This window comes from Acanthaster planci, linkage group LG11 (assembly GCF_054643075.1).
Source record: "Acanthaster planci isolate LZ-2023a linkage group LG11, COTS_SCS, whole genome shotgun sequence".
Lineage (NCBI taxonomy): Eukaryota > Metazoa > Echinodermata > Asteroidea > Valvatida > Acanthasteridae > Acanthaster > Acanthaster planci.
In genome coordinates, this window is record NC_141787.1 from 11,432,979 (window position 1) to 11,448,304 (window position 15,326).

At 41.4% G+C, this 15,326-nt stretch overlaps 1 protein-coding gene across 2 annotated transcripts; it reads right to left on the reverse strand.

Moving 5' to 3' along the window:
• Nucleotides 1-78: 78 nt before the first annotated feature.
• On the reverse strand, nt 79-15,324 carry LOC110984825 (endoplasmic reticulum mannosyl-oligosaccharide 1,2-alpha-mannosidase-like). Of its 2 annotated transcripts, none has more exons than XM_087143072.1 (10): nt 15,077-15,324; nt 12,372-12,608; nt 11,468-11,533; nt 9,770-9,947; nt 8,487-8,672; nt 7,502-7,650; nt 6,333-6,709; nt 5,882-6,002; nt 5,575-5,769; nt 79-5,215 (listed from the first exon to the last, which is right to left on the reverse strand). In XM_087143072.1, exons 1-10 carry the CDS (start codon nt 15,209-15,211, stop codon nt 4,865-4,867), a joined length of 1,995 nt encoding a protein of 664 aa, XP_086999198.1. In that variant the 5' UTR covers nt 15,212-15,324; the 3' UTR covers nt 79-4,864. The 2 variants fall into 2 exon arrangements, with proteins under 2 accessions (XP_086999198.1, XP_086999197.1); XM_087143071.1 differs by having other exon boundaries at nt 11,360-11,533.
• Nucleotides 15,325-15,326: the final 2 nt, after the last annotated feature.

The window sequence follows — 15,326 nt, forward strand, 5'->3', positions numbered from 1 at the left end:
CTGTTTATCTCGACAGAGTGTTTGATTCCAAGATACCCAAATTTGTATTTTTTCCTTGTTTCAATCTCAACAAAGATCTGCCGTCAACTGGATAAATCTAAGTACATTTATTAATTTCGTTGAATACCAATACCCAATTCCAAATCGCATGTCTCATTTGAACAGTATAATAATTATAATTACGTGTCAAATTTCCGTATATACAACAAATCTGTGTTGCATACATTGGTTTATTATACAATTACAAAAGTACAAGATTGAACTGTTCCTTTAATTTAAACAAAAACTGAGTCATTCAATCTGATCTTGGCCAAACATTTTTGAGGCAAGAAAATACTGAAAAAAAACCCCAAATTTCAGCACGACTTCATGAACGAAAAGATCACCAAAATATCTACAGTGCAAAGAACTGCAATGGACTGAAAATGTAAATGAATTCTTAAGGTTTCTTTTCCATTCCCTTGGGCCATTTCGTAAAATAAATAAAAAAAATGCCATGATAAATAGACCAGCTATCTAAACATCACTCTGTTATGAAAATGTACACATCATTGAATCTAAGAAATTGTATCCAAAATAGTGGCTACACAATTTCTCTCATAAAAACAGTTCCACTTAGTGCAAGCTGTAACATTACAATAGCACACCTGCGATGGCATGGCCAGCAAACTGCCAATGTTGATCCTGGAGTTATTTACAAGTACTGAAGAATCTTGCCGTTACGTAGTTCCTACCGACTCCAGTTCCAAAAGTTTCCAAAATGCAATATGCTGTCTTGTATGTTCATGGATAAGGGCTTATAGAGCAGGCCACTATAATAAAGTGGCTGGAAATATTTTGCCAGAGCTCGTGCACTATGAAAAAGATGCTCATCATGTTACACGTATGTCTCGTCATGTCCCATGACCTATACCTTAAGTGCACAATCCTAGCACCTGCACTTCGTGATGATCTCTCTGCAGATGGCATCCTTAACCTAATAATCCAGAAAGGCAAATTTTAGAGATGGAGGAAAATTTTTTCCCACGTCCAAATAACATATACATTTCTTCATGTAGCCTTTTATGGCCTTTCTGGCGGGTGAAGGTAAAATCTGGGGGCTTTTTACATGCATTGGAAAGAAAAGGGGATGAAAGAGCCACCCAAAGTAACACTTTTCTACTTACATGACTTTTTTTTTAATCCTCTGGGGGTGCATTTACCAGCCCCAACAGTTGTAGGATTCAGGACTGTTGGGGTCAATAGGATAGGGTACTGTGACGGAGACACAGGTCAGGCATGCAACTTTTCCTCAGATCAGCTGATATCCTCGTTTTTCACTTCACACTCATGCCATTGAAAATTTAAAAACACCGTACAAAGTCTTGTAAAGATTGGAATTTTGGGGTCGAATTCCAAGTTGCATGCCCGATAGTTATAACTGTAACTGACCATCTTCTTTTCCTGCAATTGTACTTTCAACAAATTCAAGTTCATTACAGTCTCCCGTGATTTGCTTACTGAAGTAATTAAACTAGCAAGGTGACCAAAAAAAAAAATATTAATGACCAAAAATACTGTATATTCTCTCAACAGCAATGAAAGACATTCTAACAGAAGTGTCCTTGAAAACCGGATGGAATGTCAGACTTTTTTCTGAGCTCAAAACTACAGGGTATCCACATAAAAAGTATACCGAGATAAAAATTACTGTAATAGCAAATTTACTTTATATATGGGAAAGAAATATATCTCTAGAAAGGGCAGAATGCCCTCTTTGCAGTGGTATACAGCTTGTGATGTTACTGACACAGATGAGTGAACAAACTAGACCGGTGTTAAGGGAACTGAAATCGGCACTCTGACAAGTTTGCATAAGTGATTAACAAGGCTAGACCATGCAAGTGTGCAGAATACCAAATGCCTTTGCTTTAAGAACGCATTCTTGAAAACAAAAACCATTACAAAGAGGGCATTCTGCCCTTTCTAGAGATATATTTCTTTCCCATATATAAAGTAAATTTGCTATTACAGTAATTTTTATCTCGGTATACTTTTTATGTGGACACCCTGTACAAGCATGGTGCATTAAACCTTAGACTGCTACGCTATTCAACAAACTGCATGAATGCAAGGCATGTTTACTGATTAAGTATTTCACTGATGTCACTTAAAAACAACTCATGGTGGGACTGATAAAACAAAGGCTAAAATGACTCAAACATCAATATCTGCAGTGTACTGGCCTCTTACTTGACTCACAGGTTAAAATAATTAATTGATCACCAATGTTTTCATGAAGTGCTTCAAGAAATAGGAAACTGAAAGTGTGACAAAAGGGCAAACCATAATAACCATTGCCGATATCCATCTTGGGGGGGGGGAAGGCCCAAAACAGAGAACATTGCAATCCATTGTTTTCTGGATGAAATGCGGCACAGGCTGTAAAATTAAACCCACAGGCCTTAATCCTCCCCCTCAATTGGCAAAATGGATTGTTTTGTTTTGTTTTTACATGCTTTGAAATCAGAAAACAGGACAAACTAGGTGCCAAATAGGGCCTCCTGCCGAAACCTCAGTTTTGTTACAAGACTCGGAACATGCTTCCTGTGCTTCTAAAATATTCACAAGTTAAGTTTGTACATAAATGTAGATTGCACATTGAAAAAAAATTCAGCAACTGTGTCGGCGGTGTTCAAGAACATGTTGACGTCAAGATTTCTCTTGCTGTAATTTTTCTCAGAGTTCTTCCTTTTTTGTCCATAGGACATTAAAATAGACAAAGCACCTTTGACTCAACAGCACTGTACGGCAGAAGCCATGCAGCATTAAAAAAAACTTACCCACTTGTTCAAAAATACATGAAAAAAGGGTCTCTAGTGCAATACGAGTCTCTCTCAAAACATGTAAACAATGTGATACATATTTTGCACTTGTTGCTACCTTGTATAATGGAGTACATAATCCAAGGCAACTGGAATTCAAATATTCCAGCTCCTTTCCCATGCAGGCAAAGGACATTTCTACTCTCCGAGTTTTCAAAATATGTAAGGAAAAAGACATCACAAACTGACAACCACTTGGGTCCCATTTCCCCAACTTTAATGTACTCAACCTGGCTGGAACTTAGCATGCAGTTGAGCATTTCTCACACACAATAGAAAAGGGCACAGTACACCACAAACTGGATAGCTCACATCTGCACACCCTGTATGAAGTAACTTGGCAGGCTATTCACCTGCATTGGTGAACACATTTCATGTGAAACTATTGTTTTCAAATGTCTTTTCCTCCTGAGATGGCCCGATGTGCTCGTCTCAGCTCTCTCCCAGTCTCAGCGGTCCCCCTTACCAAATATGGTAAAAATACGTCTTGCCATCTCTGCGCACAACAACGGGAAAGTCGTCCCTTTAAGTGGCGTGCTGAGCAGTGCAGTCCATGCATGCTTCATGTTGTACATGACGTGTACTGTACATAGGCCTACACCAAAGATAATAGCACCACTTACGGTACCGTGCGAGTTAGTCATGTGGACATCTCAGCGCGGAAGGCCAACGAGACCGTGCTTGTGTCGTGCTGAAATGTCCGGCTACGTCAGGGGGGACTGCTGAGACTGGGCCACAGCTGAGACCGCCACACCGGCTTTTGTGAAACACTTAACTTCCCAGTTCAGTACATGTGCAGGCCATTCACTGCTGCACAGCAACCTTCAAGTCTTACCAGTACGTTGCTTAAAACAGCTCGGCTGCTGGGAAACGGACACTGCATTCATCATTTTGCTCCTTGTATGTCACTGCAAAATCTGACAATCCTAATTTTCAGTAGCTGAACAAGAGCCACTGAGAATTCACACACAAGTGACAGCCGCTCTCTGGAATGCTCACCTTGTACGTTAAGACCAGTTTGCTATCCTGCATTTGAACTTCGAGCTATTGAAAGTCTGCCTGATTTTTAGTGGCCCCCTTTTTCATAGTCCACTAACAGGCCCACGTGAGCTGACTTGGAATCTAGTCTGACCACAGCCCAAATATCACTCATGCGGCTGCAGGGTCCAAGGTTGGTCTGCATGCAGATATCCGTATGACATCTCATGCACAGGAATAGGTACTGCATTCCACGTGAACGGAGATTATGTATTTGAAGGCTAGACCTATAAGACCATACAAAGAAATAGCACTGGCAATGTGAACACTATATCAGAAGCGTTGACAAAAAACATCCACATGTGCCAGCTTGGGTTTCCAGTGCCACCTGGAATAATAACATTAGCCGTTCCTCAACTATTTGAAACGTGTCAGCTGTACATCTGAATCATTTGCCCACAGCTGCAAACGATACACTTGTACCCATGAGCCCCTGAGCTAGAGCAAGAGAGGGTGCAGTTTTCCTAGCAACGGAGAACCCTTTTGTGGGAAATGCCCTGGTTCACAAATGACTATGAAATGCATGTGTTACGATCCCATTGCTGCCAACAAAATGAATACCCCCACCGACCTGGCTCTTTTAAAAATAGGGGGTACTTCTGCTCAAGACAGATAAAAGCTTGGGGCTGCTACCATTTTTCATGGATGCATTTGTAAATGCAGCCAAATTACTTAAAAGTAGCGTTTACAACTTGTAACGGACTGAGTTGTTTCTCCCAGACACCTGGCCACATATTTCAGCATTTTTGCATTGGGCTTCACGACTCCTTGTGGTCATCACATTATCAGTCTCTATCTTCTCTCTCAATGCAAGAATCAAGTTATTTCGGTTAAAAAAATCAGAATCATTCCCAAGCACTTCCACACCCACTCACGGGCATTGTACAAATCACTGAATAAAAAACCAGATGTCACTGCCCGTTGTCCCGATGAATCCATTTATTACATCATTTGATGACCAGCTAGTGCATGATGGCACCATCTATTGTCCTTATAGGGAGAGGATGTCCTTCAGTGTTAAGCACATATCTGTCCAGGGGTAGTAAGTCCGGTTCGTCGCTGAACAGCAAGAAGAAATACTTGAGTGTCTCCCCGAGGAAGAAGCTCTCCATCTTGTCCCGGAAGGAGGGCTTGTCAGGATTTTTGACATTGCTGATGGACGAGTAGCCACCTTCAGGAATCTTGGTGTAGCGCTCAAAGGCCTGGAAGATTTGCCATCCCCAGTCCCTGTATCTCTCGTCCTTGGTGATGCGATACAGGTAGAAGAAGCTCTCGATCGTCTCTGGGCGGAGTAGATTGTGGGCATCAGCCGGCTACCAAAGACAGGAGGATGTCAGTTCAGGGAGTAGTACCCTTTATTTTACATGTCCATCAAGATGGGACAAAAATCTCACATTTGGAAAAAACTGGCATTTTGATCTTTCTCAATGGTAAAAGAAAAACCAAAAAACAAATCTTGATTTTGAGAACATGGATGTATTCCTATTACAAAGATGCTCCCAAAGTTTGTATTCGCTGCTTCACGCATTATCATTGGGAACTGGTTTGTGCAACTGGACAGCCAACTGGTACAGAAATAAAGATTTCCACTTCTAGGACTCTGACCCCCGGCATGCCTTTCGCTGCTTCCCAGAGAAATATCACTCTCTTAAACATGTGTTTCCCGACTCACCTTGACAATTATGTCGTCCTTAGTGCCAGGCAGCATGTTGAAGTGGGCAATCTCTGGGCTGAGAAACGTGGGCATCTGTGCGTACATCTGGTAGCAAGTGTTGGCAAGATTGTGGGCCAGCTCCAAGTAGGATTCATCCAGGCCATGGAAGTAGCCCAGGGCCAGGGTGCCTGGCAGAAAACACACCAGGTGGTCCTATGCAAAAGATGATACCAGCTGAGAACATGGAGGTAATGGTAGCCCATGGCTAGGGTACCCTGTTTTTCCAGCAATTCTTTGTGTCTCTGTTCTTAACCTGCAAACTTACCATCTTGGGCGAAAAGTTCTTGTTCACTAGTTCACCCACAAAAAGCAGATTGCTGGGACCTGATCGCCGCAAAAGACGGTTCTTGGTTCCTGTCATGGCTGCATCGAAATCTTCCTTAAACCTGAACATTAAGAGGGAAAAATAAACAAAGAACAAAGAAAAATTTGACTTTCATAAGCAAATGAACGTATGCTGGAAAGCATGAATAGATGTAACAATATATTGATCATAAGCAACCAAACTGGCTAATATTACTGTATGTGTACCTTCACAAGAACTCAATGCACAACAACCCAATCATCGCACAACAGATATACGTAAGTAATGCAATTGCCTTCAACTGCTCTGTTCTCCCAAACTGGAGACAAAATTGATTGACCTCAAGAATTCTTTGATGAGAACTGGACATCCTGCAACTCAATCAAATGAAAGGAAAGGAAGCCCCTCTGACCTTCTTTCTGACTTGCCAGTTTGAAGCCACTGCTTCAAAAGGTACTCATAGTAACTGTCGGCCCTGGCCCCAAAGGTGATGGTCGATTGCTGGCGGAACTGTCCTGTGTTGGCATTGATGAAGATGGGCACCAGCCCATCCGTCTTGGGCAGGTTGTGCAGGTGGTTCATGACAGTGTCTGCTGCCTCCTTAAACCGGTTGTCCTTTGTGGTGAAGGTCAGGTCGCGGAATTCAAGCTGGATGGTGGAAACTTCTGACACCGAGCTGTCTGGTCCCCATCGCGGTGCGTGGGCTTTGCCTGTTTTCAGGTTCACGTCTGCATAAGGGACCTTGCTCTTTGTGTTGAAGGCCGGTAGGAGACTATTACCTAATACTTTCTTCAAGGACGAAAAGACAAAAATGCTGTCTGTAGATTCAAGCGCAGTTCATCGTTTACTTCCTTAAACCATTTTTGCAAAAACTTGAATGCTTTTGACACTCCACTTGAAAGCCAACATTTGAAACCAAACTGAAATGTGGCTTAGACTACTAAATTCTCCCTTGTCCCGAGAGGTCACCACGTTACAACAAGTGCATGGAGACAGGTGATCATTAAATAGATGGAGCGGGGAGGAAGCAGTGCAGGAAAGGGTTAACTAGTTATTAAGAAAATACAAGAACATTCTAAGGAAGAGCCAAGACTAATGACAATAACAAGTACATAAGTACATAACCAAAATGAAGTTGGGTATTAAAATACATGTATACAATGAAAAAAAGGGGGAGACATGTATTGTCCTAGTTGCAGCTGTTTGAGGAAGACATACCCTACTCTGTAAATAATGAAGCATAAAATACCAGAGAAGTCCCCCTTTCAACTGAGAGGCGCAGGAGTGCGGCTTTGTACATCAAGTGGAGATGAAGATAACAGAGTGTAGACCACGATTATATGAAATATGAATTGAAGTCCTGTGAAGGGATCACAGACTTGATATTCTGTAGCTTCACGACTAATGAGTAAAAGAAAACATTTTTTTTTTAAAAGCCTGAAGGTGTCTTGTTTTGGGACTTCGTATCACACGCACTTCCCAATTTCACCTGGAACTGAATAGAAGGGTCACTCATCCCGTTTGCTTCTGTGTGATTAACAAAGTACGAGGTGAAAAAGCTTCTGTTTAATGGTTGCTTACCGCTTTATCCAGAAAGGCTTCATCCCTTGAAAGATGAAAGGCACCTAGTAGACCTCCTAGAACACGGATTGTGGTCTCAAAGAGGTTGACGTCGATGTTGGGCTTGATGTTCATGTCATTCTCCACCCAGTTGCGAGCCTCCTCAAATTCTGAAAAGTAAAATACATGTATCATCAACTTAACCGTGCTCATTTCTTCTTCAAGTCTCACAGGAAAATTTGCACTGACCGTGCCTGGACCTGCAAAGCAGAACTAACAAATGAAATAAAAAAAAAATTGCTGTCAGACTGGTGCCAATTAGATAGATTTCCAAAAGATGGCAAAACCGACAGTGTGTGCATTCAGGCAAGCTTTAATGCACAACTTACACAACAGTCTATGTCACAGTGCCCTACACAACCATAATCTTAATCAAAATAAATTAGATGGCCCTTGCAAGACATGGTTAATTACTTAACGTACTTTGCTCCTCAGAAAGATGTACCAATACACTCCAAAGTTATTTCTACAATTCCCACGTAAAGTCACAAGTGCAGGTAGATTTTGTTCCCGACAGACTGGACAAACTGAAGACTGGACAAACTGAAGACTGGACAAACTGAAGACTGGACAAACTAAAGACTGGAGAGTAAGCCAAGGCATCTCTTCTATTAATCCTAACCCTAAATAATACTACAAATTACTGCTTGTGGTAAAATGTAGTAATCAGTGCTGCCGCTTGTAAGAGGACATGACTGCATTGTTCTCTGAAGCCATAAAATACAATAGAAAAGACAATGTACCATACAGTGCTGTGGCACTATGAATGCATGGCTTTATTGTTCTCTGTACAAGTAACAATGGAAGTAACCTAGCCAGAAGTAGTAATTTGTAGCGCTAGGTCCTTCAGGCTCAGGCTATTAGTTAGTATTTTATAGTACTGAGTACTGTAGGCCAAACAATATGCTTTGGCGGATAGGGTTAATGAGAATGTTGGAATGCTCACCCTCATTCAACCCCATTATGTACATAGTGTCCAGTGCATCGATGATGGTCAGTCCCAGGCCGAACCAGTTGTTGTACGATTTACTGATTGGCTTCAGCTCGTCATGACCCCAGGCGTGGGCCCTGTAGGCCTTCCACGCATGCAGGAAGGCACCCACCACTGCCTCTTGCCGCTCATTCTTGGCACCTGGAGGGGCAAGGTACCAGACACACTATGATCAGCATTATTCATTCCAAATAACGAGACAAAAAGGATTCTCACATGTGATTGAGGCATATAGCCTGCACACCTGATAGGGCCTTGAGCCTACAACTGTTTTTTTTTAACTGATTGTTCCCTTTTTGGTTACTTTTTCAAATGACAAATCAATCAAATACTAAAACAGTTTTTGTGAACCTGGTATATGAAGAAGGGTTTTGTATGTGTTTGCAGAGAAAACAAACAAAACAAAAAGAAACCAACTGAATTTCACACACAAAGCAAGTTAACAAAGCTTTTAGGAAATGTCCAAACTATGGCTATGGTTCCAAATAGTGTTATAGCCAGCCATATTTTACTGCAGGACAATTTTGCAATGGCAAACAAAGGGAGCGAAATAAATGTACAGTGTAACAGGAGTCTCGCTGGGCACAGCCAGGGGATCCAGGGGCCCGCTTGAGGGAACTGTAGATCACTTTTTAGTGAGATTTTCTTTCGAAATTGATGAAGAGTTCATTTTTTAAAAATTCTCCCAGGTAAAAATATGAAATTTGATAGTGACTGATCTTTTTTCTGGGAATTTTAAGGATTTTTGTGCCGGTCAGTGGGCTGTTTCATCACGCTTAGTGCTGGACAGACGAATGCTGTGGTGGAGATCCCCAACCGGCACCGACAGGTGTACAGACGCTGTGACACTGGTTTCAGATATAGTTGGGACAGCCCCAACGATAGTGCTAAATGGGCTTATCTAAACTACGGCACTACAGATGAATCCAGGGACATTGCAGCTGAGAGTTCCTACATTCCAGGAATGGAGCTATGCTGTCTTGGGTTTGTTTGGAATGAACACCACTGAACACTTGCTTTGTAAACTGCCTATCACAGGGCCTTTTGCCCACTGCAGAATCGGAACGACCGCCGTGGAACACTTGGCGTGTTCTGTACGCTAGCAATCACAATGCTTAGAACTGGATGAGCCTTAACGTGTACACTGACTTGTCCACTGGGGGACGTAATACAGTAAGACCCTCTATCTTCTGATGGCACTGAACAGAATACCGATTGTCAGAGTTTGTGCTTTTTACCGTAGATACTGCTTTTACTCTCCGAGTCGCCCTTGCGGCTTTGAGACTCATCGTCAGAGCCGCCGGCGACGTGTTTTTTGGAATCGTCTTGATCTCTGGCTTCTGATGGACCATTCCTGGCCACAGCGTCATCAGGGATGTGCAGTACAGGTTCCTCCGCTTGCCCACTCTTGTTATCCTGAGATGAGTGCCATGTGCAAATTAAGACGGCAATGAGCTGGTATAAACTGCCTTTTCAAATGTGTGTTTCTTGGGAGTTCATAAATCTGTTGGTGACCCACAGACCATTACAATGAATCCATCATTTTGGTGCTCCGTTGGTCATTACAAATGAATTGCGTGCAAGCACACTCATTTTACGTGCACACATGCATTGTAACAGGGGGAAATTACTCAATTTACTGCACACAGGTTCCCCAGTCCACATGTATGTACCCGTCAAATGGGCGATACTCAGATTAGGTTGCCCCCATAGCCTATGTGGAAGAAATTGATTTTCTCGGCAGTGCTCTGTGAAATGTTGCAATGATAATTCAAAACTTTCCCTTTAATGCACACATCTACAGCAGTAACTATGGCTTTGGCAGTGAGAATATCAAATAAACCTAACCATGTGCTTTGCGCCATCAAAAAAAAAAATGGTGTAGTTGAGTGCTCAAATGAATATGTGGCCATTTGAAGGGTTAGATTACGCCATAAGTTACTGAAAAATTGCAGGCATGGTCATCGGAAGTAAATTTTTGTTGCAAATAAAACAATTTTCAGTAAAAAGTCACAAGATGTCCTTCTCTCATTGCTATATGCAATTACCCACACTGTTACTTGTGATTTTCCAGGGATTCAACTTGTGACTGACTTGGGATTTGAGTTGCAAGTGACTGTAAAATAACCCTGGTTACAAGCAGGTATGTGAACAGGTGCATGTAGTAATGGCAAGAAACACTCTGGAATGCTATTCTATTTCATTATAAACTTCAAAATCCTGTGACTATGGATTTTAAAGGTGACTCTTAAAACACAGATCTGATCAACTGCCTCTTAGAAGAAGAGATGATTGATTAACCCCCTCCAAGCAAGAAATTATGAATGAACTAAGTCAGGCTTAAAATAATTTGGGTGGTTAAAACACTAGTGTGGATTTGAAATTTCAAAATAAAATCACGTGCAAAAGTTCCAGCACACAAAAACCCTGTCCTCCAAAGACAGAAAAGAAAGGAAAGGAGTAGTAAATGTATTATGCCAACAGTTGAATGCTTTGTGGTCCTCTATAGTTAGGCCACTTAAAAGCCTCTGTGCTTGTCCCCTGAGGTAAAGGACTGCTTGCAGTGTTAGGCAAATTCATGTAATCTCGATACCTGATCACCTCTTTTTTGACTACTGTATCTAGTTTAATATGCCATACGTAGAGTTATCATTGGTTCCCAGCTGTACAAACCATCAACACAAAAAATGTATTCATATACAACAAAATAAAACGAAGAAAAACTGAGGCACTGAAGAAAGATACTCACTACAGCAGGACTACACTGCAAGCCACAACAGATATCCCACCATGCTCTGCAGGGGAGCTTGTTTGTTTGCCTATCTTACCTCCAGTGCCCCAGCAGCAGCTCCTTCCCCAGAGTCCGGGGTGCGGAGTTGGCTTTCATATGCATGGCCCATGTGCTGCCAGTGATGAGGGTGTTGGTTTCCACTTACTTTTGGCGGGTCCCTGTGTATCCTGGGAGGCCCTTTCTTGTGGCGCTTTGGTTCTTCTGCTTGGTGCTGGAGACAGAATAGAGATGCAAAGGGAAAAAAGTAGATGTGGAATCATCTTGGAGAAGGGATTACAAAGTCCTTCAGAAATACTGGCAAGGGCCACAATGTTTCTACATCAGTTGGAAGAGTTCAAATTCCATTCATCTTTTCAAAAAACTTCCAAGAGAATCAAGAGATACAGAAATGACATGGATTCTGTGCTCGACTTCTACATATTTTGAGCTTTTAAAGGTTTTAATTATCGAAATTCTGCAGAGAAATTGTTTGAAAGAAAAGTATGTTCAGCTATATTCAAGTGCATTTTACAGCATGGTACAAAAGATGACAGACATGGTTCAACCAAATCTTTTGAGAACAGACAACGGTTTGCTACATGTATGCACCCAGGTCTCTCCAACAGAAGCCCTCGGGTTTTTCCACTTTTAAAGATTCAAATCGTTGGGATGGAAGTCATGGGCAAGCTTCCAGGGCTAAGGCTATTCTCTTCTGTCAGCATATCCCTGCATATTTCCAAACATGCCAACTGGTGAAGACCTAGGCCTACCGGTAGCTCTAGACAGACAGATTTGAATGCAGCCAGGGAGAGGGTGGTGTTGAGGACACTTTTAGAAATTTGTAGGAAGGTTTACTTAATAACCAATCAAAGCATCAGAGCAACATTTAAAGTCGTCTTATGTTTTGGGATTAAAAAAAATTTTAAATCACAGACAACATGGGAAAATAATACTTAAACTTTTTTGTGACGGTATTACACCAATTTAGGGAAATGAAGCAAGGTACAGGAAATCCAACAACTTTTGTTAGACCTGCAGGAGAAGAGGTAAGGTTGAGAGTGGTTCCTTACCATGTTCCCACCCTGTCCTTGGCGGACACCATCTTGGTTGATGTTCAGCACTGGGAGCTTTCCAGCGTCGCCATGATTACCTGGTTCCCTGCCAATATTATGATCCCTGGCAAAGTTGGTGTCAGACTGGGCGGCCTTCCGGCCAGGCAGGAATAACAAGTACATCACACACAAGATGGTGAGTGACACCACAACCTTGAAAACGTTGCGCTGGAGGCGTGAAAGTTGCTTCCAGGACTGCACATGGAAAAGCAATTTTGAGAGTTCTTGTAGTTATAATGTGCATTTTGTGAGTTAAATTTGAACAAAATCTGGTACACTGTATTCTTTGGAGTCACATCAACATAACAATTGAATTCTTTACACAAAAGACACTGTTGCTATACCTCGTGATTCAAGGCAAACTTTTGCTCAGTTACATAGGAAATGCCTTGCACAAGTACACTGTTTCCCAGGGATAAGAAGGGCACAAAGAAAGGAACCAGTTCATTCCAGAAATGGCAGTCGCTATACAAAAGTTTGCCCCAAATCACGAGGTACATGTATAGCAACAGTTTCTTTAGTCTTGAGAATTCAAAATGATATGTTTACATGTATGTGCAATCAGGTAATTCAATGAACCAGATTTCATTCCCATTTAACTTACAAAAGGCTTACTGTGCCCACAAACTGTGCACACACACTGCAGAAAGAGCAGCTTCTTTAATACACAAAATAATAAATATTAACCTGAAGTAGGACAACTGCTTCCTGTACATGTACATGTACATGTATGTACTGGTATGTATTGTATTTAGCTTACATTGACCACAGTGAACCACATACCATAATTGCTGCATTTTTCTGAACATTCTAACTCAATTTGTCAGATCCTGGAAAAAAACTGGGCCACGAAAACTGCTGAAAAGTGTTGAACTTCTAAATAGTGCTCCCTAACAAAGATGTTGGCAAAAAGCCACAGACATAAAGCTGGGTAGCTCAGCTGGTACAGTGTGCTGGAGGTTGCATGTTTGTGGTATGCTGTGTTGAATAATATATATGTACATTAAACTGTTCTTCCCTGAATCCAAAGTGGATGTGGAGAAGTTGCATTCATATTTTCCAATGCAGTTTTGTGATTGATTCCAACAAGATGTGCATGTAATACATGTACATGAAATTATCAAAGTACAGGTAAAAATGTGATAGAACAAATGAATTATTGTCGCAATTTTATTGCTTATACAATTTGAAGAATTGGCAACGGATATTTAGAATTTCTAACATTAACTTGGAATAAAATAGTTCAGGTCTAACGAGATGGTTATAATTCTCGGAGAATTAGAACTCCGAAGAAAGACATTTTCAACGATTGTTTCAGACATCAATAAAATAATGAGTTCACCAAGAAAATAAAATTTGGAATACCCACATATTTATTATTCGGTATTCCTTTGACAAAACACCAATTTGAGTGCCAGTACCGGTAAGATGAATGTCAAAGTTGTTGCTGCATTTCATTGGGGTTAAAAAGTTCTGGTTAAAAAGTGAAGTTATTCCTTGTCGCATTAACCATCGGAGACCTTGGGTTGTACTCATAGCCAGGGTGCCCGAAATCGGACAAAGGAGCTGGGCCTGATAACAAAAGACCATACTCAGAACAAAAGACCAAGCTGCTGGGAATTGCAAACATTTTTCAGCACAGAGTGCTGACATTAGCGGAGGTAATCCGTCATTGTTTTAAAACGGTACACCACTGTTTGTGGCATCCAGCACACGCCAATTATCTGCGGGGAAAAAAGTGCCCCAGATCTTCAGCGATGATACAGTAGCACTGTGCACTAATCTGGCTGCATTTGAAAAGATACCACTGTCATTCAGCAATGCACTCAACCAGTTTCAGGAACAAAGGAAATTACCAAATACTGCTCAATGTTGACCTCTTTACTGGGCAGCAGGCCTGGCTACAATACTCAGGCGTCAATGGAGGTTGCCTGTCAGATTAGAGTAGGCATCAGACAGTCATTCGTGTGGGTGTAAGCATCCAGTAAATGAAATTATGAACTCTGGAAGAATTTTGAAAACGGAAAATCTTGAAATTGCCCAGAAACTCCTCCCAAGTATGCAAATTCCACCCAGCAGGAGTGGTTAATAAACGTAAGGTGATGCAGTGCAATTTTCTTCATCTCGTTCTCTTAGTATATGGCATCTTTAAGGAGAAGACTGGCAAAAACGGAATCAGTTACAGGTAAAAGAGAACAATTTTTACAAAATGAGGCTGTTGTGTTTCTTCTGAAAGCAAAGTCATTCCTTATATCTTTATTTATGCATGACAAAGTGCATTAAAGGCCATCGTAGAAACCATTCCTCAATACCAGGAACTCCACCTCTGCTTGCATACACTGCGCACACAAATTTTCTGAGCTAGGCCCTATTGTACTTTTTTCAGAGGAAAATTAAATAGGGGCCTACTGTAAATTGAACCACAGACAAAATTTTATGATTCAAGTTAAAAAGTAAGAGTTAAACAACAGCAAGGATAGGATAATTCAGGAATGTAAGGTTATTTTCATCGGGTATAACTACCGCGATAACAGACTAACCCATCCTACTTAGCACTAAACTAAAATACTCATGTGTAACGTCAACATAGGCTATACACCCACCTAGGCCTAACATCAAGTTCAACATGCGTAACACGTTGAACCAGTGGCAACGCTACTCACTCTCAAATACGACTGTCTCCGTCGTTTTTGGTTGTCATAATTGTCATCATCAGCAACATAGGTGATAAAATCGCTCTTGTTCGATGTTTTATACATTTTCCCTCGACTTCGACAGATCTGACAGTCAAAAATCATCAATAAAACATGGCATTTGGCTGGCCAACGGTCACGACGGTAGCATGGAGGTCGCCATTTTCATCAAGATGACGTGTTCCCACAATGCAATTTTGAACCGGTTTTTATGGTGCAC

What these genes read in the sequence shown, in the direction of transcription:
- LOC110984825 (XM_087143071.1), bottom strand. Translation starts at nt 15,211, where the DNA reads ATGATTTTTGACTGTCAGATCTGTCGAAGTCGAGGGAAAATGTATAAA. An exon ending in CATAATGGGGTTGAATGAGG is followed by an intron (nt 7,651 to 8,486) that starts GTGAGCATTCCA and finishes TTTACTTTTCAG; the next exon opens with AATTTGAGGAGGCTCGCAAC. An exon ending in AGGACGACATAATTGTCAAG is followed by an intron (nt 5,216 to 5,574) that starts GTGAGTCGGGAA and finishes TGTCTTTGGTAG; the next exon opens with CCGGCTGATGCCCACAATCT.